At 35.5% G+C, this 23,311-nt stretch overlaps 1 protein-coding gene across 2 annotated transcripts in view; it reads right to left on the reverse strand.

The window, feature by feature from the left end:
• The window catches only part of FBXL17 (F-box and leucine rich repeat protein 17), a 501,406-nt gene that overhangs the window by 143,737 nt on the left and 334,358 nt on the right, over positions 1 to 23,311 (reverse strand). For both annotated transcript variants that reach the window (XM_047855114.1, XM_047855106.1), the window contains one exon: positions 21,307 to 21,383. In XM_047855114.1, the coding sequence (XP_047711070.1) occupies positions 21,307 to 21,383 (77 nt within the window). The remainder of the gene's footprint in view (positions 1 to 21,306; positions 21,384 to 23,311) is intronic.

Below are 23,311 nucleotides of genomic sequence, written 5' to 3' on the forward strand. Positions count from 1 at the left end.
ACCAACATCCCTACTGTTCTACCAGTTTGGAATGCTTTTCTTTTTGAAATTTGTTTCCTTTTGTTTTTACTTTTAGCAGAACAATACATGTATACTGTTTACAAAAAAAAAGTTAAATACTACAACCAGCAGTCTCATGTTGTACACTTTCTCATTTTCAAGCCCTACTTCCTAAAGTCCATGACTTCCAACTCCTTTAGGTATTTCTTTCTATTCTTCCCTTCATTCTTATATTTCTTAGACTGTGCTCTTAAGGAGCACAAAGGCAAAAGCAGATTTATCTGAATCTTCATGCTTCCTAAAATATCTTGTAGAGTACTTTACACATAATAGATACTCAACAAACACTTGTTGGTTGATTGAATGAATGGAAACGTGAATATTCATGTTCTCTGGTGCTTGAGCATAAACTACTCAATAGTTTCGAAAGTGAAAATGCATTCATATACCACTGTCAAGGCAAAGAAACAGGATAAAATGGGGTACCCATTAAGAACAAACAAGAAGGAGATAATGAAAGACGAGACAAGGTGGGCAGAAACCAGGCATCTTCCAAACCAAAAAAATCAGTCAGGGTAGCCGGGGAATATAGGTTACCTGAATGAGTTTTAAAATCGGATACATTTAGATTTTTGCATTCTAGCTGAATAACCTCAGGCAAATTACAGAACTTTCCTTGGTCTCCATTTACTTATCTATAATTGGTGATAATGCTCCCCCCCTTCAAGATCTGCTATAAATGAGCTTCTATTATGACCTATAAATGAAAGCTGCTTTATTATTTTGTGTGCATATGGGAATAATAATAACAAAAACAACATCACCCTGACAACCTCAAAGATAAGGCTGACTTCTGGTCTAACCAGAAGCTTCTTGTACACTTACTGCTGAGGCTTCCTCAGGCGAGGGCGGAAACAGAAGGAAGTGGTTATAGTAGGTAATGGCAAATACGTGGGAAGACATGAGGACAGATTCCTTCCTTCTAAAGGCAGAATTCTAGTTACATCTATATGTTAATCATCTTTTTTGTTGCTTGCTTCAGAGAGTCTACCAAGAAAAATAAAGTCTCTTTTTTAAATGGCACACTCAAAAGCACAATAACAATATTTTAGAAATGACAACAGATATCTGACTGCTGCTAAAATTTAATTCATATACTTGATGGAAGAGTGTATTTCATAAACATCCTATACTAATGTAATCCATACACTGAGTAAAAACTCTATCTTCAACTTTCTATTAAGATAGATATGCCAGGATCTCAAGACAATAAAATCTCACTAGAGAGTATCATATACCAGAACCTTAAATTGCTCTCAGCATCTCCCTGATGATTCACTGCATTAATGATAAGTGATTGGTTAAAAGCATTTAAATCAACCTTATGATCTTGAAATTTTCCATGAACAAAAACAATATCCATTTAGAAAGATCTTGCAAAAATGATTTTGTTGTATAGAAAAAGAGAAACATAGCACAATAAATTATTTTAAAGCATTTGGCTAGTGAAGTAATTTCCTCTACTAGGTGGAATATAACACAAGCCCCTGAATCGCAAAGTGCTTATAGGTGACGGGTAATCCAAAATACTTGTGCCCCCTTCCATCTACCACAGACACATGAAATTATAAAATAGGTGATGCACAAAATCATTAAGCTGATCTGAAAATATAAAACCTCAAAGCAACTAACAATATCAGAATGTTGTCCTCATAGCCCTAAATAACCTAAGGGTGGAGGGAAGAAAAATTATCTTCACATATGGTGGTAGACTTTGCTAGTTGTGCAATATTTTTTATATATAACAACTGTAACTACTTACTAGTTGTGGTCCACTTTAGAGAAAAGAAGACCCCAAACAGAGAAATAAGGATGGTTTAAGTGGGGATGTTTTTATGTTTTTAATGAAAGCACAGGTACAAACCAAGTCTCTGAAATGGAATTAATTTCGAATTAAATGACTTTATCATTACAACTTTTTAAGTCAATGCTCATTCTAATAACAAAAGTAGAATTTAAGTAATCTGGATTTGGACATTTGAATAAATTAAAAGCGTATTTCTTTCAACTGAATTCTTTGGCTGACAGGGCATAAGAGAAATTCACTTCTTTGGGGAAGGCAGCTCCCTGTGTCCTAGAATAAAAACTAAAACAAATGACAAATAAACAAAAATATCTTGTGCCTAATACATTTGACATTCTATTGGTGTCTTCCTCCTGTGTTATTAAGGGCCTTTGATGACTATAATAACTACAGAGAGAGAGAGAGAGAGACAGAGAGAGAGAGAGACAGAGAGATACACACAGAGGGAGAGAGTAGAAGGAAAGATACACACACGGATCTGATTACTGTCTTGCAAGTGGATATTTTCAAATGTCAAAAATTTCAACTCACAAATTTGTTATTAAATTGTAGATTAAAAACCCAAATAAAAAGCTTCTCTTTCAAATACTGTTAAGCTCCAGATATACAAAAAAATCTTTTTACTACAAAGTAGCTAGAAATGCTGGATGAAATTTAATAAGCATTTCTCAAAATACACAGCTGACTTTGTAAGAAAGCAAGCAAAAATTTACCATACAACTCAGCAATTCTTCTTATAACCATCCACTCAATATAAAAAACAAAAACAAAAACATGTGCTCATACAAAGACTTGCATGAGAGTGTTCATAGCAGGATTATTCATAATAGCAAAAATTTAGAAACAACTCAAATGTCCATTAACTGATAAACAGATAAACAAAATATGGCATATCCAAAAAACAAAACAAAACAAAACAAAACAAAACAAAACAAAATATGGCATATCCATGCAATGGGATACTATACAGCACTAAAAAGGAATAAAACATTGAGATATGCCACAACATAAACGAATATCAAAAACATAATGCCAAGTGAAAGAGGGAGACGCAGAACACCACACCTTTTATGATTCTATTTATATGAACTGTCCAGACAAGGCAAATGTATATAGATAGAAACTAGAATAGCAGTTGCCTAAAGTTGGATATGGGAAGAGAGATTAACTGTAAACAGACAAGAGGATCTTAGTGGGGTGGTAGAAATACTCTAAAACTGGATTTTGGTGATAGTCATACAATTGTTAATTTACTAAAATAATTTAACTGTGTACTTAAAATGGGTGAATTTTATGTTATATAAATAAAGTCTTCCTAAAAAGAATGTGAAAAATTTAAGGACTCCCAAATTAAGGAAGAATGCCACAATTACCTGGAAGAGACTTGTTAATCTTGGTAGCCTGAGTTTAATGGCCATGTATGCCTGAAGAGGGAAAAATGAACTCCTCTGAGAATTAAAGTCCTAAACCATCCTTCACATAAATTTGGACTGTGAATTACCCTTTAATACTGCTCTTGGAAACCTCTACCCAAGTAATAAACTCAAACTCACCTGTCCAAATCGGTAGTGCCCCAGAGCTCCTGATGGAAGCAAACACAGATTTTTGGAGGCACATCCAGTAGCCCAAGTCCCACTGGAGTTCTACAGATAAAGCTCAAATCAGAGCTCACATTTAAAACACAAAACAGGGGCGCCTGGGTGGCGCAGTCGGTTAAGCGTCCAACTTCAGCCAGGTCACGATCTCGCGGTCCGGGAGTTCGAGCCCCGCGTCAGGCTCTGGGCTGATGGCTCAGAGCCTGGAGCCTGTTTCCGATTCTGTGTCTCCCTCTCTCTCTGCCCCTCCCCCGTTCATGCTCTGTCTCTCTCTGTCCCAAAAATAAATAAATGTTAAAACACAAAACAAAAACAAGACTAAGTCCCAAAGGAGTTCAGATTTTAGATTACAAGATCATAAATGTAATAAATGCATATTTAAAATGTTTGAGAAATAAAAAGGAAACTGAAAACATGAACAAATAAAGACTATATGAAAATGAATCAGAATTTCTACAAATCAAAACCATGATTACCCAAATTCAAAATGCAACAGACACTTAAAGAGACAATTAGAGCTGAAGAAAAAATTAATTAATTGGAAGACAGATCTGAAGACAGAATCTTTTATAACCCATGGAAGGATAATATAAAAGAGAGTTTAACAGACAAGAAAGTCTAATATATGATAAACTAAATTAAATTAATTAAATCTCCAGGAAAAAAGCATAGAGGTAATGGAGGAAAGGCAATATTTGAGAACTTAATAATTGAAACTTTCCCCCAAACTGATTAAAGAACTGAGTCCTTAGATCCAGGATGCTCTACAAAGTCTAAGCATGGTAAATAATAACAAATATATAAGTAGAGCTGTCAGAAAAACTGCAGAACGCTAAAAGGAAAAAAAAAAAGGATATTATCAGCATTCCAAAAAAAAAAAAAAAAGGAATCACTAAAAAGGGATGATGACTCTCAGCTCTCTCAATATAATAGAAGCCAGAAGATAGCAGAATAATATCTTCAAAATACTGAAAGAAAATAACTATAATTTTAAAATATTATGTACATAGCTACATATCACTCAAGAATTGGGTACCCTAAAATGTGATCTTATATTTTTAAAACATTTCTGCATAAAAGGCCCATCACACATCTTTGTTCGTGAATACAATGTTCCCCATTCTTGAATAAACTAACAACAATGTTATCCTGCCTAATCTAAGCTATCAGGTAAGAAATTATATATTATTTTCTTAATGTATATAAGAAGTTAATAAAGAACATTTCTCAAATCAGTACACCAAAGAAATAATACCCTTTTATCACATAACATGACTTACTTGAGTAATCAATATATTTTCTACCCCCCATTGCAATTCTGAGGAAAGGTAAGCCTAGTAGGTCTCCCAAAGAAGGCTGACAGTGGGAGGTGGGAAGTCATATGGTCTGTAGGAGAAAAAGGCCTCCAGCTGGGGAAAGAGGACAGCTTGGTTTTGGCTCCGTTTCTTCCTCTGTAAAAAGTAGGGGCTTCATAGACATCAACATTTTCTGATGGCTGCTATGGCTCTCAAGCCTGATAATCTTTTAGCCCAATCCTATAGGATGAAATTTCTGTCTTCCATAATTTCAGAAGCCATAATAAAGCTAGTTGGAAATATTTCTAGATGGAATTTGTAGCACATTATATAACACATTCTTGCAAAATTTTCCCACTAATAATTGTATTAACTAGAAGTTTCCAGTCTGGACTACTCATCCCATTCCCCAAGCCCCAAGAGATTTAATAACAGCAACAACGGTTTTGAAAGAGGTTTACAAAACTGACAGTTTTTTTCCCCAAGAATACAGTGCTGGGTAGGGGATACTAGGTGCCAGTTTACAGGTCTTCCCAACAGTACCAAGTATATTGCTACAGTGGCAAATTTTCAATGACTGTTTTCTTCCTGTTTAGTTGTGTCATTTGGGACCAGACTGATACATTAGGCATAAGCAATATTCTAGGTGATTTTGCTGCCTGGTGTTGGCTAGGCTTTCCCTCCCATGCAAAAACAAAATGGAAATTTAAAAGTGCTTGTACCTGCCGCTAAGTCTAGACCATGTCTAAGGTTTCAGAATCCCCAGTGAGGCCAGGCCTAGCTAATCCAGAGTGGTCCAGAGGCTGGAACAGAGGGGTGTAAACACAGCAGTACCATCCTGTCAAATGGCTTACTCCTTTCACCTCAATTTTAGGAGTAAAATGTCTGTTTCTTTAAAACCAAAAACAAAATACAGTTCCAGGCAGAGAAAGCAAGAAATATGGTAGTTAAATATCTGCCCTGTAATATAACATAATGTTAAATTTAAGGCCAAGTCTAACATGAAAAGATACTCAACATCACTTATTATCAGAGAAATGCAAATCAAAGCCATGAATAGATATTACCTCATACCTGTCAGAATGGCTAAAATTAAATAAAAAAAAAAAAAAAAAAAAAAAAAAGAATGGCTAAAATTAACAAAACAAGAAACAATAGATGCTGGCAAGGGTGCAGAGAAAGGGCAACCCTCCTACGCTGTTGGTGGGAATGCAAACTGGTGTGGCTACTCTGGAAACCAGTAAGGAGCTTCCTCAAAAAGTTAAAAATAGAACTACCCCACGACCCAGCAACTGCACTACTACGTATTCGTCCAAAGGATACAAAAATATTGATTTGAAGATATACATGCACCTGGATGTTTATAGCGGCATTATCAACAATAGCCAAATTATGGAAAGAGCCCAAATGTCCATTGACTGATGAATGGATAAAGAAGATGTGATGTGTGTATACATATATGAATGAATGTTACTCAGCCATCAAAAAAGAATGGTATTTTGCCATTTGCAATGTCGTGCATAGAGCTTGAGTATATTATGCTAAGCAAAATAGGTCAAAGACAAACACCACATGATTTCACTCATATATGGAATTTAAGAAACCAAACAGATGAACATAGAGGAAGGAAGAAAGAAAAAGAGAGATGGAGGCAAACCATAAGAGACTCTTAACTATAGAGAACAAACTGAGGGTTGTTGTAGGGGAGGTGGGGCAGGGAGATGGGCCAAATGGGTGATGGGCATTAAGGAGGGCACTTGTTATGATGAGCACTGGGTGTTACATGTAACTGATGAATCACTAAATTTTACTCCTGAAACCAATACTACATACACTATATGTTAACTAATTAGAATTTAAATAAAAACTTGAAAGAAAAAAAATAAGAAAAATAAAATTAAGGTAAAATCTAACACTGACTTAAAAATCCTACAGTGACTAGAGAGCTAACAAGCTTGTCCCTTTCTGAATGAGAAGTTGACCTTTGGTTAACTTCCTAGATCTGTTCCCCTCAAACGGTACATTAACTATGTTACTAGGCAACATTGCTTATAGTAACAATGGCAGCTAATTGGTAGACAGCATCTGAGTGGTTTAAGAGAACTATAAATACCTGATGGGGACACCACGGCTTTGGATTTCTTTAGTGCAGGCATTCTTGTAACGATTCATGTAACTTTCAGGGATGCTAGATGCTGTGCCTATTGACCATTACAAGAGACATTCGTTCATGGGGGTATGAAATTTCTAAGCCAGGGCAGTGCCCACACCCACACCATGTGGATCTCATCTCCTTGCACTTGAACTTTCATCTGGTGGTGAAAGAAAATACTTCCCTGACTGCTGGGTGAGCTGTGTGATGGACTGGTGCAAGGCCTCCTAGAGAAGAGGACTGTCCTCTGGCAAGAGAATGTTCCCATCCTCATCCTTCTGAATAAACTGTGCCAATGGTGGTCTACGATGGCTAAAAGTCTAAATGTTCAGTTGAATGTGGGCAAAGCATCCGAATGTTTAATTTTTTGTGTTTCTTATGGTTTTAGGTCTATAACCCAGGACAAACAGCATAATGCTAAAGTCACAGACAAATTAATTTTAATAATATTTGTATTGGTTCTTTCATTCAAGAATTTTTTTAGAAGGTTCATTGTAGTTGCTCTATGATAAACAGATGGTAAGGTAAGATGACAAACAGGAAATACAATTAAGTTGCCAGTGCAGTCATCAGTGGAGCTGGCTTTATTTGAGATATATTTCAAGGGTGGAGCTGCCCTGGCTTATTAGTGGATGTGATGAGAGGTATAAAGAAGAGTGAAGCATCAGGGACACCTAACTTTCGGCTGGAATAACACGGTGAACAGCAATGCCATTTACTGAGTCAGAGGAGACCAGCAGTGGTTATAAAGAAGTGATAGAAATGGTGGTGAAGAATAAACAGGCTTCTACTCTGCATTTAGATTAACCCCCTGAAAAGTAAGTACTTACATACAGCAGTGTGGGGAAATGATGCTTTGAGAAAAGTGATAATACGGATCCAGTTTTATAATCAGAATTATATACTTAATTCCTTTTACAGGAAGTGGGGATGAATAAAGAAGAAAAAGTAAGAAAGGCAAAACACAGCTTTAAGTGTGCAGCACATCATGTGTTAAATTGAAACAACCCCAAAGTTAAACTTCCTTTACTGTTCAAGGAGAAAATCCTTCACTATGTACTTCAGGATAAAGGATTTGCAACTATATGGTGCTTGAGAAATATGCTATTGCTGTAATTTAACTCACTGTATGTGGGCTTCAAGATGCACAGTGGCATTCCAAACCAACTTTTAAAGAAAATTGCATGGAATTTTCAAGACATCAGGAGCGTTCTTTAAAGTTATGCAGAGAAAACGGATTTTTGATAGTTATGAATTACATTTAGTGCTGCCAGATTGCAGGGAACACTCTCTTTGCCTCAGTATGGTTAGAATTACTGTTGACAAAGTTTTAATTTAAATTTTAAGGATTTAAATGGAAGAATATAGGTCACTGAATTTTCATTCATTGTGTAAGTATTACTAGTGGCAGAAAGCAAGCTTTGTTAGTGAGGGTCCAATTTTGGCCCTGGAGTCCATCTTTTCTGTAGTAGTTGGGAATTGAGTATGTGTTAGTGAGAATAATTTGGCCCTCAGTCAGTCAATCAGTGGACTGAACACGCACAGTTAGAAACCTGCCTGGCACAGAACAGAAGCTTGGTTCAGAAATAATAAATGCATTTGTGAGACAGACTCAAGTCCACACAAATCATTTATTACAATCACAAGCTAGAAGGGATTCGATCTTTCCTAGCAGGTTGTAGATTTAGATAGATTTGCAATAGTCGGAAAACACACTACACAGCCCCGAAGTCTAATTCTACAATTTTCAACTGGTTTCCTAAAGTTGAAAAACAGAGGTAAATATTTGTAGAGCCCACTGCATATAAAAAGATGTTTTCAAGAGCCTTGCCATATCCAGGAAACCATAAGAAATTATAGTAGGTGTCTAATTTTAACGTTGTATCTTAAAATAACAAATGTAAAAGTATATGCTATATAAACTATTAAAAATAAAGACCACTTCCTGGAAGAGGAATTTAAAAACTGTATTTTTTCATAAATCCGAATGAGTAGAGTAAGTTTCAGATCAACAATCTAGCAAAAGGATGAAGTATGAGTGGCACAAGAAAACCAGCATACTGTGGAAAGGCATAGCCTTTTGAGCCTTTGTGTGTGTAGAGGAGAGGGTCTTTCTTCAGGTTTGCGCTGTTTGGTGTCCCATTGTCCTCATTGGCCCCCAGCTCTAGAATCTGTGTTTTCCTCCAGAGAATGATGAGTATAATGGGTAATACTGACACGCATAGCACATACTCGTGTGCGTTCCCTAAGTGTGCTCTAGCCCCAAAACATTGTTGAAGTAAGAATACAACAGAAATTTGGAGGGATATGCGTATGGGGAGGAGGTGACTGGCTTTCATAACACATGTCACAAGCATGTAAATAATTAATAACAGTATACTGGTAAGTACCACATGCCAAAAGCTGTGACAACTAAGAACCCATAAATTATGTGCAAATTTCAATATGCTTGCTAAACTCACCCCTCCTTCTGCTGCTCAAGAAAATTTTGCCAGAATCCAAGTGAGTGAAAAGAAGAAATTACTAAATTTGTTCTAATTTATAATTCTTTAGAAAATAAATCCTTTCCAAACCTTGATTGCAAGGTGTGTTGTGATGGCAAAGTTGAAAACGAATGCTTTAAAGGATTTCATGTGATTTCTTATGTAAACCAGAGCAGAAGGTATGATTCTCAGAAAAAGCCAAGTACATTTGCCTCAACATAAAATAGGACTGATTGAATTTCAAACTCTTCATTTATTTTGTAGAGCTGAAATGTTAAGTTCCTTATTGCTGTTCAAAATTGGCTTCAATTGTATGCTATTATATATGTATAATTATATATATATATATATATATATATATATATTATTCTCATTCATTTGAAAGAAGTGTTTGGTTACTATAGGATATACGTGATTTAAAATTTCAAACATATTCTCCTCAAGCACATTCAGAATGTCATGCTGGATGATTTCAGCTTGGTCATGAGCTGCTTCACGCACGCCGGTCTTGTCCTCAGTACACCAGAGAAGCATCTCTGGACTTCTAATCTCCAAATCTGACTTTCCAAGGCTGACTTCAGAGAGATTCTCAGACAGAGGGCAGGGAAGGGGATGGAGCCTACCAGGGTATTATTGTGATTTTAAATCTAAAAGAACAGAAGAATCCTTTCTGAGAGGAAATACAATATCTTCAAAGCAAAACTGCTTTCTTGGAGAAGCTCCTAGACATAAATGTGAAGAAAGAGATAGTAGGAAGGGAAAAAGTGGGAAATTTCATCTAAGAAAGAGAGACAGATGATTAAAAGTCGTCATTCAATCATCAGACAGTACTCAGCTAGTTTCTACTATTTTTTTTTCTTCTAAGAATGATTTGCCACATAAAAGTATCATGGTAAGCAAGTTTTACATTCTATCAGTATAAAGGTCGTTCATTTTGAAAGGATACATTATATAACAAATAGAAACCTACCCTAACTCACTGAAGACAGACAGAATTTTCTTTTGTTTACTTCTTATTTCCAATTTTAAAAATCTCCTTTTCTCTGCCCACATTCAGTCATTCGTAATGAAAGACAAGTCGCTTTCAGGTACTCAGCACACATTGCACACAGACACACACAGGCTGGATCAGCCACGTCAACTCCACACAATTGTTTGAAAAGTTGAAAAGTTCAAACTATTTATTTAATGTCATGCAGATAAACCCAAGAAAAGGAACATATTTGACAGATAAATTTTAGGTGACTGAGTCTTATAAACCCAAGGAAATGTTTTAGGATAAGCGTTAAAATGAACACTTTAATATTTAAAAGTACACTGGATTTACCAAATTAGGAAATTAACAAAACTACCTTTTTGCCTCAGGAGAAAGTTCCATTTAGTAACTATCTAAGGTGAAATCAATCATCAAGAGAATCTCTTTGGTTCTCTTACTCCCAAAGATACGAGACAGAAGCACCACTAACCCCTTATTCCATAGATAATAAAAGCAATATGTGGGATTTGATGAGCATGGGAAGATTGGCATCTGCTACCCCAAGAAGAATGGTGACCATTCTGTAGCAAGGAAATTCATCAGTTTTCTACTCCTGAGCAGGTCACTGACAGATGTATTTCTTACCTATACACTGAAGGAGAAGTTGAACCATAGCAGCATCAACTCCTGGTTATTCTGGTAAGTGATAAAATCAATTTAGTGAGAGTCCAACAAGCATTTTAAATGCAAAACGTATTTTTCACGGTAAGACAAGAAAGTATGAAGGCCCTGAATGAGATTATAGAAGACCATACAGTTTGAACAATTTTCTACTTACTTCCAAATGGATACAAGAGGTCTAATTTTACACTTAACTTAAAACAAATGCAGCAAACAAATCATAAACAAAATCAGAAGGAAACTCCAAAAAGCTGGAGTAGCTAAAATGTAAAATTACTTCTCCCTTCTAATTCCCACCTCTAACTTCTCCAAAAGCAGAACATGCAGGTAAAAGATGAAGAGAGTGTTGGATACAAGGAACTAGAAATTTCTAGTGTGTTGGGAATCTCTAAATGAGGATGCTTTAAAACTCAGGGGCTGAACTGCTGAGTTGTAATGGGAAGGTTGGACTTGTGATGAAATACAGAATAAGTTTTAAGCTGGAGGAACAAAAGAAAACAATAATAGTCTTATATGGTGACATAAGATTCAGAGCGCAACAGATTTTTAAAAGATGAAATTTTCTAAATTAAAAAAAAAAAGAGCCTAATTCACTCAAAGAACCAGAGCTCTTTAGAAAAGCAGCTGTTGGGGCGCCTGGGTGGCGCAGTCGGTTAAGCGTCCGACTTCAGCCAGGTCACGATCTCGCAGTCCGTGAGTTCGAGCCCCGCGTCAGGCTCTGGGCTGATGGCTCAGAGCCTGGAGCCTGTTTCCAATTCTGTGTCTCCCTCTCTCTCTGCCCCTGCCCCGTTCATGCTCTGTCTCTCTCTGTCCCAAAAATAAATAAACGTTGAAAAAAAAAGAAAAGAAAAGAAAAGAAAAGCAGCTGATGCCACATCTCTAATATGAAATGCACAAAGCCTGTTGTATCTGACGTAATCAGTCTATATCAAAGGCACATGGGAACCAACTTGAAGAAGCTTCCATTACCAAAGCCAGGACAAAGTGACTGTAAGGGATTGCTGAGTTTATAATGATAATTCAACAACAACAACTCTTCACTGGCACCTTTGGAGGATGATGGAAACATAAAGAGAGGAAAGGTAGTAAATAAAGAGAAAAAGTCATGTATTAGTCTTTTCTTTCCTATATAAATTGAACGCAGGTAGACCAAAAAGTTGATCATGGAAAGTTGCTATTACTATAAGGAAGCGCTGCTAAAAAAAGAAAAGAGAAAGACCTTCTATAAAGTCTGAAAAGCTCAATCCTATCAGTGTTAGTGGACATAATGATGTGAGCCTAACTAGTGACAGACATGCATGCAGTAAAATCAACTATTTTAATGTTCAATTTATATTTTATTGTAAGTGCTACCACTTTCTAAGGGGAAACATAATAAATGTTTTTGTTTTGTTTTAAAATAAATCAGATGCCAAGTATCTTAAGTAGGTAATTAGTCAGCAAATAATGAAAAAAGATTTAGTCAAACATCAGCTGGGGAGAGTAAAATCATTTCAAAGAGAGGGTGAAACCCTAGAGAATGCTTGCAAGTGGAGGAGATGTGGTTTGATGCTTTAGAAGGAAGAGATGCAGGCCTTATTTTTTTTTCTCCCTTTCTACTCCTCCTTTTCATATCTCAGAAAATGGGGAGTTCTAAAATTAAAGGGCATAGAGGAGGTAGAGTGCAAAGCCACACCGAAGAGAGAGTCCATTCTGACTTTTCTGAGAACATTCTTGGAAGAGGCTCTCCTAAGGGAAGGAAAGGAAGGGGCACCTGAGACAGGTGATGACACTGAGGCCCCAGGAACCTCTGGGCTCAGGTTCAAGGGAGATGAACTTAAAGAGGAGCACAACTGCTTATGTTTTTGAGAACCGTATGACTGCTTATCTCTAGAAATAACTGTACTTTTAAAAAGTTGCTATGAAATTAGGTCATTTAGTATTGGCTAAAATTGCTTTTAAAGACTGTTTCAATGAAAAAAAATCATTTGTATATGAAAAACAGAGACATTTGAGGAGTTATCTGTACATAATCCAGTAAATGATTTGAAGTAGGATATTTTAGTTCCAGATTTGCTAATTAATTAAAACCTGTCTGGGCTCAACTTTCTCCTCTACTAAAAAAGAGCAATAATATTTCTGCTTCCTTCATAAATTTGGGGGGGAAATTAAATTTTTTTTAGTGTTTATTTATTTTGAGAGAACGAGAGAGAGGGAGAGAGAGAGGGAGCAGGGGAGGGGCAGAGAGAGAGAAAGGACACAGAGGATCCAAAGCAAGCTCTGTGCTGACAGCAGGAGCCCCACGCAGGGCTTGAACTCATGAACTATGAGATGATGAACTGGGCTGAAGTCAGATGCTTAACCGACTGAGCCACCCAAGTGCCAATTCTGGGGAATAATTTAGGTAGGAGATGTAAGAAAAATTTTTTACTTATGAAGAATTATATATAGTGTTGAAATTATTAAGAAAATATTTGTTGAATACATGATTACACATTGAACATCAATGAGAGTCTCCATCTTCTGGCTAGGGAATGTTTAATCACAGCATGCAACTGATATTTGGTGCTGGCATAACAAACTTATGGTGAATAAGCACATTAAACCTATTAAGTTCTGTAACTATATAATTAGATCTTACAGGGTAGCTTTGTGACAGTGTTTGTCCACAGATGGACAAACATGGTGGCGTGCAATTCAGTCACATTTCTTAAGCTCTGACAACTGGGAAACTCTAGCAAAGCTTTCTTAGTAATAAATACTTTTAAGCACATCACTGACCTATGAGTGATTATACAAGAGACTGACTTACTATTAAATCCTTATCATACCACTACTTAACAAACTATGTGAACCTGAGCCTTTCTAGGCCTCAGTTTCCACATCTGTAGGCCTGAATATTAACAGTACTATCTAAAGTGGGGCATTAAGGGGGTTAAATAATGCCTACAGAAAACACCCAAAAAATGTTAACTATTCTATCATTATGATTATTGTCATGAAAGTTTACATTAGATTTCTTTCAATTGAACTGGATACTTGATTAGTAGTTAGAACCCAAAGTAGTGTTTCCTTTTATATATGTTAAGTGAAGTTGTTACCATGGGAATGGTGAATAAGACAGGAAAAGTTGAGATGAAAGTTGGAACTTACCCTGAATTTTCAACTAGAATATTTTCATAAGGTTTCTTCAAAATTTGCCCGTGTGTGCACGTAATCACTTTGGATGATTTCTGTTCTTTCTTTAGATTAACCAACGCATACAAACTCATCCATTCAGACACCTGTTCTTGCTCTGAGCCTTTCCTAGGGCTGTACTACCTCAAATGCCCTTCCTTCTCATCTCTGTCCTCCCATGCCTCTTCCATTACAGACACTTCCCCAGTGATTTCAATCCCTGATGATCGGCCCCTCAAAACCCTATATCTTGTAGGGCCTATTTTTTTTCTTTGACCTCATCATATTGTTTAATCTGTTAAAAAACTTTTCACTGTTTCTATCTTCCTTCTCAATGTTAAAGAGTAAACTTCCTATCCAACTCGGTATCCTCCACGGCACCCAGCCAGCAGTTATACAGTAAACATCTGCGGAATGAAACAAAACATAAAACCAGTCCAGAATAAATCGCAGGATTAGAAGGAATTTAAACATCATATAGGTCAATTCCTTACTCAATGCTTCCATCTTTCCACATTCTCCTAAAGAGATTATCTCAGCTTGAATAATTCTTTTTTTTTTAAATTTTAAAAGTGATCTTTACAATCAATGTGGGGCTCCAAACCACAACTCCAAGATCAAGAGTAACATGCTCCACTGACTGGGCCAGCCAGGTGCCCCTCAGCTTGAATAATTCTTGCAATAGAGAACTCACTACTATTCAAGGCATCTATTTTCAAGAAGTTTTAAACACTAGGAAATTGTTTCTCATGTAGGATACTGGAAACATAGTATTATTTCAATTATCTTGGTGTTCACTGTAGTCCCCTTTAGATCTAGTTGTCACTGATAATAATAAAAATTCAATAATAATACAGCATACTACAGGGAAAACAAATGCTTAGAATGCATATTCTCAAAAGTGTGTGATTTGGGACAAATTTCTTTATCTATAATAGGCCTCCTTTATAAGATTAATGTTAAAAACATCTAATTAAAATTAAAATTAAATGCTACATTTTAGAAATGTTAGAAGTAATTGAGGAAAGTTGGAAAGTGAATATTTTAGTTAATGATTCAGTTAAATATAGAAATTTAGTATTTATTTATAAAAAAACTAATTAATTTAGAGCAACAACATACATGCATCTGGAGGTATAAGAAAGTTTCAGGAGCAAGCAAATAGAAATTGGTCCATTTGTCTTGCTAATGTAGGTTAAAGGTTTCTTAATTAAAAAAAAAAACAAACTTCTTATATTAATGAAGCTAAAGCTGGCCTGTGAATTGGTTATGGGAGCATTAGCTTGAAGAAACGTCTTTAGTCCTTCTCAATAGATTTGAGATTCTGTAGTCTGTTATGTCAAGGCAGAGTGATAAGCATTGTTACTGCTCAGCCTTTTACTTCAAGGTTATGTAGATGCAGTCTTAGGATGACCTAGGAAATAGGGAAGAAAGTCAACAATTTCTTTGCTGTTGAGTAAAGAAAAACATTCAGAAAAAATTGCAGTTAAATACCAAATGTTTGGTGAGAAATTACGACAATTACTGAGAAGAAAAAAATGAATATAATATTTGCTAAGTACAACAGTAGGTATATCAATCTAGCAGTGAGGAATTTCAGGAATAGAAATAGAGAATTAGAAGTGAAAAGAAGTAACTTTCAAGATGGACACATAAACAAGGGAAATTTGCAACAATAGAAGATTTAGCAATTTAGTACTATTTTGTTAGAAACAATAAAAGCTATCTATATTTAAATGATAGAATGGAAAGAAAGCATGAATAATCAACAGTAAACAATAAGACATTCTTTTTGACTTGCAAATGTATTTTCTAAAGTTCTTCTCTGTCACTTTACAACTATTAGAGTTATTCCTGCTGACAAAGGGAGCTGAATCTTACCCAACAATCTTGGAACACTTTGAAATACAATTTGAAAATGAAACAAAATGTAAAAGGAAAAACCAGAGATTTAATTTTAAGTGGAATATCATTGTATGTAATGCATACCTAATAATATGAAAAATAAAGTAATATAAAAAAGAGCAAAATTATTTTTGGTATGAGACTTTTTCTTGAATACTTTATCAGTGTTGGTTTGACAAGAAAAGATGAAGCCCTCTTGATAAGAGTGTAATCCAGAATACTTGTCAGGGTTTCTTTTTGTCTCTTCAGCGTGCATACTTGTTTTGATAATGCATCCAGGATCCCAATTTGAGTGAACAAACAGCTGAAGAGATCTGGTATCTCAAGAAGAGGTAGGGAATGCACAACCTATAAATCTTTCAATAATGTTCAAAGTTCATCAAGGCTGGGGTGAGGCGTGGATTACACCAAAGCACAGATTAATGTCAGCAGGCCACTCCCTGCCATTCTTCCTGTCTGGAAGAAGATGCATTACTTTTTTTTTTTTTTCCTTTTTTTTAAATGAGCAAATTAGTCCTGTCCTCTCAATCCCATCGGAATGAAATCTCCAGGAATACAGAAACTATGTATGTCTTGCACGTAGCATGGAACACATCACATAGTAGGTGCTGAATCAATCTGCTGACAGAATGAATACGTATCACGTCTTCTGTGCAGCAGGCCAACTGAAATGACATCTGAAATGATCACCATGGGAATAGTGACCTCCTTCACTTGGGAGACCTTTTGCTCAGAGCAATCCAAAAGCTTTTGTGGCAAGCCTTGAGGTTAGGTTTAAAAGTCCCAAATCAGGCAGAAGACCAATGGCAAGCAGAAGAAGGGGTAACCAAAGACTGTGCTGAAAGAGTAGCCCCAGGGCCTGTGGGAGAGACAGAGGAGCCTGTGGAACAGCACAGAATGACCCTGTGGGTTGTCAGTAACCTTGTAGGCCCCAAATATCGATGTCAGAGTTAAGTGTTTACAGTCCTCTTTAATTAAAGGTTATTTGACAACTTGAGAGGGAAAGCAAAAAGATATCCTCTAGAGTGTATTTCTAGGGCCCTTAGGAGTGCTAAGGTCAAAGGAAATGTGATAACAACCCAGAAAGAAAACAGGGCCCTTTTTATAACTGCTCCCTGACATAGGGCCACACTGGTAAAACTCACTGGAAACGCTAGGGGAGGTAAGTGCTTTATTCATCCATCCCATTCATCCCACCACATGCTCTGTGCCATGCAGTCCAAGACAGACTGGCTCTGATGCCCACAGGCTTGAAGGATACACATGACTTTCTACTCCTCGTATTCCTTTTAATCCCAGGGATACAATTTTCCAGAGAACTTTGAACAGAAAAGCGTTTGAAGGTAAGCAGAAAGTAGGTTAAAAACTATCAGCTGACAAATTCTTATAGGAACAAAAGAAAGCATAAGGGGAACCAGGAGAAAATTATCCAAACAAAAATGAAGAAGAGATGAGGAAAAAACTAGGGAGGCAAATGAAAGATTTTGAACTTTCTGCTGCATCTCTCGTTTATTCCCTACTAATAAGAATGTGGTTGACATAGCTTAGGTATGTAAGTCAATGAGGCAAGTACAGGTCAAACTTCTAGATCATGATTCCCACAGACAGGAAAGCCACACTAGGAGGAAGAGGAGGAGGAGGAGAGCCGATTCTTCTTCAGAGAAAGAGATGATTCTATTATTTTAAGAACTGCTAATTAATGAATACCCACTTATGCCACTAGGTACAACGCAGATGTTTTATATTCATATTCGCTACTTTTTATGATACATTTTATTATGTGCTTAATAGATGACAAAACCAGGAGGTTAAGTAACTTGCTCAAGGTCATAAAGAAAAGTAGAAGCAAAGCTGGATTCTAACCTAACTCTCTGACTCCTAAGTTTGAGGGTTTTTTCCCCCCACGATACTGCCTACATAACATGTATTTGTTCAGAGAAAGAAGAGTGATGATATTAGCTTTCTCTTCAGGGAGCAATTTCCCAAGACTATATTTTCCATTTAGCTGTGCCTGAATTATTGATTTGTTTATAATTGCCATCCTTTACCATAAAGATCTATGTTCAATATGGGAATAAGAAGCCTATTAGAATGATAGTTTTCTTCATGACGACTATATCATACATCAATTAAAATGAACATAACTTCATAACAGCCTGGCCAGGTGTTGCTAAGTACTATAATACCGCATTCAACATCTGTGAGAATCTTGACAAAAATTACAAATGATACGCCAGGCGGGCTGCTGTTTCTGAATCAATGCATTCTGCAAAAAACTTCAAAAATCTTGGGATACTATAATGAAAGCATGTACAAACACAGCATCACAGAGGGAGGAGATGAGGATGAGACTAACTAGCTCGAATATGAGTAAAGCAATAGGAAGCAGAATTATGGAGGAGTCTCTTAAAGGATGAAACTCCCCCAGTATCAGGTGTGCATCAAATTTCACAATTTTAAGTAGCCTTAATAATCTAAAAGTTCTATGGAATATATCTCTACTTATCCAGCTAAAGAAGAAAATAGGCATCTGTTTTTCCATCCTAAAATTTATAATTAACACAGAGCAAGGGGTCACAGCCAGCCTCCCCCAGCAGAGCACTTACCTCCAATAACACACTGTTTCTCTGGTTAACAAAGGATAATCCTTTTGCTGTCTTTCTGACAAAAATTATTCATGTGATATCAGCATGTTACCAGGGAAAAAGAGATGAACGGATCTGAACTTTCAATGATTTGTTTTAATTTTATAATCAAATAGCAATTATAGTACAATTGCATAAACTATCGACCTTTACCCCTCCTCCTCAATTGTGCCCCAACATTTTGAAGAACAGAATCAATAGACGAACACTGACTTTCACCATGAACCCTTTGAATACCTAAAACCTCAGGAAAGATGGAAGAGAGATGAGGTGAGACAGAGAGCTTAACGCTGAAGGAACTAAGATACTGGAAATATTGTGACAGATTTCTCATCAACATGGCAAGGAAGTCCCCTAAATGTCCATCTCTGGTGCTTTCAGATGGACTGGATCAGTTGTTCTCAACTTTGGCTGATATAACATCATTTACGAAGGTTTTATAAAACCTTTGCCTGGGCCCCACCTCACAGAAATTCTGATTTAATTACTCTTGAATAAGACTCAGGAATCAGTATGCTTTAGAAATTCCCCAGGTGATCCTAATGTGCAGAAATCCACTGACTTAAATAATTCAGAGATATGAATAAATGTAAATCATATTGGCAAGGTTTTAACATAGTTTTCATCTCACTGGAAGAAAAAAATTCTAAAATTTCTAAACACCAAAACATGATAATTTCAATAAACAATAGCAATAAATAATAACAACAGACAACAGCAACGCTAACAATAAAAACCTCTTCCAAAACCCAGGAAAGGAAAAAGGGTAGAAGAATTTTGTATAAAAATTTTTCCCTCTCCACCGCTTATATAGGAAAGCAACATTTTTCAATGCTAATCATTAGACCTGGTACCAGGTACATAAATATGAATCAGACATGAATTCCCCATTTTTAAAAATGAGGACACTGAGCCTCAGAGATGTGAAGGAACTTCTCTATGGCCAAAGAACAGATAAAGAACAAAGCTTGAACTTGATCAAGTCTCAAGTCCAAAGATTTTTCTCCTCTCTGTATCTTCTGAATCATTTCTTTGCACTTGCTAACTTAGGTGCTGGGACAGAGTGTCATTTTAGCAATATTTTCCACTATAGGACCTTGAAGAGTTCACTCTAAGGAACTTAATCCATAGCTCTAGTGGCAATTAGCAATCTGACATTGGCACTGAATAGGTAAAGGAGAGAAATATATAAAATTAGATTGGAGGGGCAGGAAGGAGACTAAGAGTAAAGGAGCTTGAATGCTAAGTAAAGAGTTTGGAATGAATGAATATATTAGCTGATTAACAAGTCCATAGGTATTGAGTATATGCCCTGGGTTGGACAGAGAGAACTCTCTAAGGCCTAGACAATAGGGAGACAATTGAAGGTTTTAGAATTACTGTATCTAAGGGGCAATCTAATATGCCAAACCAGAAAACAAACTATAAGAAAAGAAAAACCTATCAAAACACTCCTTTTGCCTGGTATAAGAAAAATAAAACAAAACAAAAACCAACAACCCAAAAACATTATGAATAAATCAACATAAGGCTCATTTACCATTATAAAAAACAAACTCTGAAAAGAAATTAGCATTATTTTAAGCCAAATCTTGTTTTATGTTATTTTTTATTATAGCTGCATAGAATTTTTCTAAAGGCTGAATTTAGTAGCCGATAAAATACAACTCTCCAACCCAGGACAGATGGTCAGCATGACATCCTAGGATTGGAGTCATTTATTAGCATATGTCAGAGTTAACAATAAAAAAACTTGATGAATTACTAGTTTCCCTCAAGGTAGAAAGCATATTCTCAAATTTAAATGAACAAATTAAAAAATCAGAAAAGAGGAAAGAAAACCATTTCAGTCTCCCATAATGCCAAATATCTGCTTAAAACTCTATATTTAGATTAAATATACAAATTAATAAGAAAAAATATATAAATGTGAACAAAAAAGGCTAGGTTACTCTTTTATTACTCCAATGAGATGATTTCGTACTTTTCATTTTTTTCTAAAACAACTTGCTCTTCTCCACTTTAGAAAGATACTGAAAATTAAGGTAATTTAAAATCTTGCATCCAAATGTATACCCTTTACTTTTTATATATCTACGTGTGGAAGTTTCCAATGCTTTAAGAAATTTAAAGCATTAAGTAGCATGCCATTTGGGGTGTCAGCAGGGAATGTATTTGACATGACATTAAATTAAGCATATTAACTCAAGTAATAGCTTTTTAGTTATACTTATTATTATATCAAATATTAAATTATGCTCGTGCTTATTTTCACTGGACAGCTTTTTTAGACATACTTTTTAATCCAATGTGAGTGTGTATGTGTGCATATGCACATAGTGTGTGATTGCATGTGGTGAAAAATTGACACTGCATGTTCATTTTACTCTGGGCCCTCGTCTCATGATTTCTTAATTTACTTTGGTATCATCAGACATCATAAGATGAGCAGTCTCTATGAGATAGTAGCTCTTGATTTCTTTTAAAAAGTTTTCAAAGATTTTGTAACTTTTTAATTCTAGAAAAAGGAATAGGACAAGGACTCATTACATACCATAATCTGTGATTTTACAGGACACCAAATACAGCTCTTTCAGGTTTTGTCCTTCCTTTGCAATGACCTCCACACACCTGAAACACACACATAAAAAGTGGTGAGTTACACTAATGCATTTCAAGTTAAATTAGCAAGAGTCTGGCCATGACTGTAACAGGAAGAGGTCAGCATTTGATGAATGCCACAGCTCTCTTCTCTCAACAAACTTCTTTCAAGTGTGTCAGGAAAAAGTGTTATATTCTCTGCTTTAAACTCAAGTGTAGTAATACTTAAATGACTATTTTTTTTTTAACATTTTTTTATTTATTTTTGGGACAGAGAGAGACAGAGCATGAATGGGGGAGGGGCAGAGAGAGAGGGAGACACAGAATCGGAAACAGGCTCCAGGCTCTGAGCCATCAGCCCAGAGCCTGATGCGGGGCTCGAACTCATGGACCGCGAGATCGTGACCTGGCTGAAGTCGGACGCTTAACCGACTGCGCCACCCAGGCGCCCCAATACTTAAATGACTTTGATTAAATACATTTATGACTAGTGTATATTTTAAAACCAAAGTGATGAAAAAGAGATGGTTCTGTAAAAGTAATGTCACATTTAGTAACAGATTAGTAAACACAGGCTATATAAAGAACATGTCATTTACATAATAAAACGATATATAACAATTATAATGAAACTAGAATATAGATGGATGGGCTCTTGGTTCAATTATTAATGATGGAGTTTGATAACACTAAAATATACATTTTTGTGTGCTTTATTCCACAAAAATCAGAAATATTTTTAAAATCTATAACATTAATTATAGATGAAAGAAAAATCTGAACACATAAGAACCTTAAAATCTATTACTTTAAAATGTTTAATTCTTAATATTTTAAGTGAATTATTGCATAGATATAATAATATAGATAGATATGTAATATAAAGATATGTAAGATTTAAAGTCTTCTCTGGTTTCATTTAAGTTAAAAGGTTTTTGAATGGTGCACTCAGCTCTAATAGCTATAGCGGAACATGTGGTAAAGAACTGAATGAACTTTAAAAATAATGATTAACAACGCCATCCGTTTTGTGGCTCAGTCTCCCATAATATCAGAAAAACCTGTACAGTCATACTGAAATGTAGGAATATGCATCCTTCAATGTAGTCCCTGTTTTAATCTTTATAAATAACAGTTAAGTAAAAGGGTAAAAGCAAAAAGAGTCATTAACCTTTTCTAGGAAGTAAGGATCAAGTAATTTGATACCTGTGTGTATAATCCATCAAAAAATTACTGAGTATCCATCTCTGCCTTGCAGATATTTTATTTGCTGTCTGGCTTATTTGTAGGAATCTTCATAAAATGTCAGAAAAATTTATATGATTTTACTTCACATAATTCATTACTGAAGGTTAAATTAGTTATAAAGAAGACATACTTTTTCCTTTAAGATATTTTTATAGAATATTGTTTTAATGAAATGATAAACATTTCAAAGTTCCTCAGAATAAATGAATAAACATTGTTTTTGGCTTTTTTTTTTAAAAACGATTTATGACAAAAACAGAGAAGTTATTCCATGGCTACAACAGAAAACTTAAAACAGCAATACAATGCAATTACCATTGATAGAGCTTATTATGAAGGGAAAATTTTAAATCTAATTCCATGTCATTTGGCTTTAATGTAATATTTGAATAAACTCATAAAAAAGGAAGGGCAAAAGGAGATGAAACATTACAGGCAACAACTATGTTTTATTTAAACTTTAAAAATGAATTTTCACACGCGAAGGATAAAAATAAAGACCCTAGATAATTACAAAACCCTTAAATTAAAAGAAATGACTACCTTCTCTCATGCCAAAGGTACGTTTCATCGTCCTCCTCTAGCATCTACCAAAAAAGTTTAATAGATGCAGTATTCTGTATGACTACTACAAAATAAAATAAATTAGTACAGAAATAATGTTTGTGTCATTTATTTTATTCTCATGCTCTTTCCAAATAGTCCAAAAT

The sequence above is a fragment of the Prionailurus viverrinus genome, chromosome A1, assembly GCF_022837055.1.
Source record: "Prionailurus viverrinus isolate Anna chromosome A1, UM_Priviv_1.0, whole genome shotgun sequence".
NCBI lineage: Eukaryota > Metazoa > Chordata > Mammalia > Carnivora > Felidae > Prionailurus > Prionailurus viverrinus.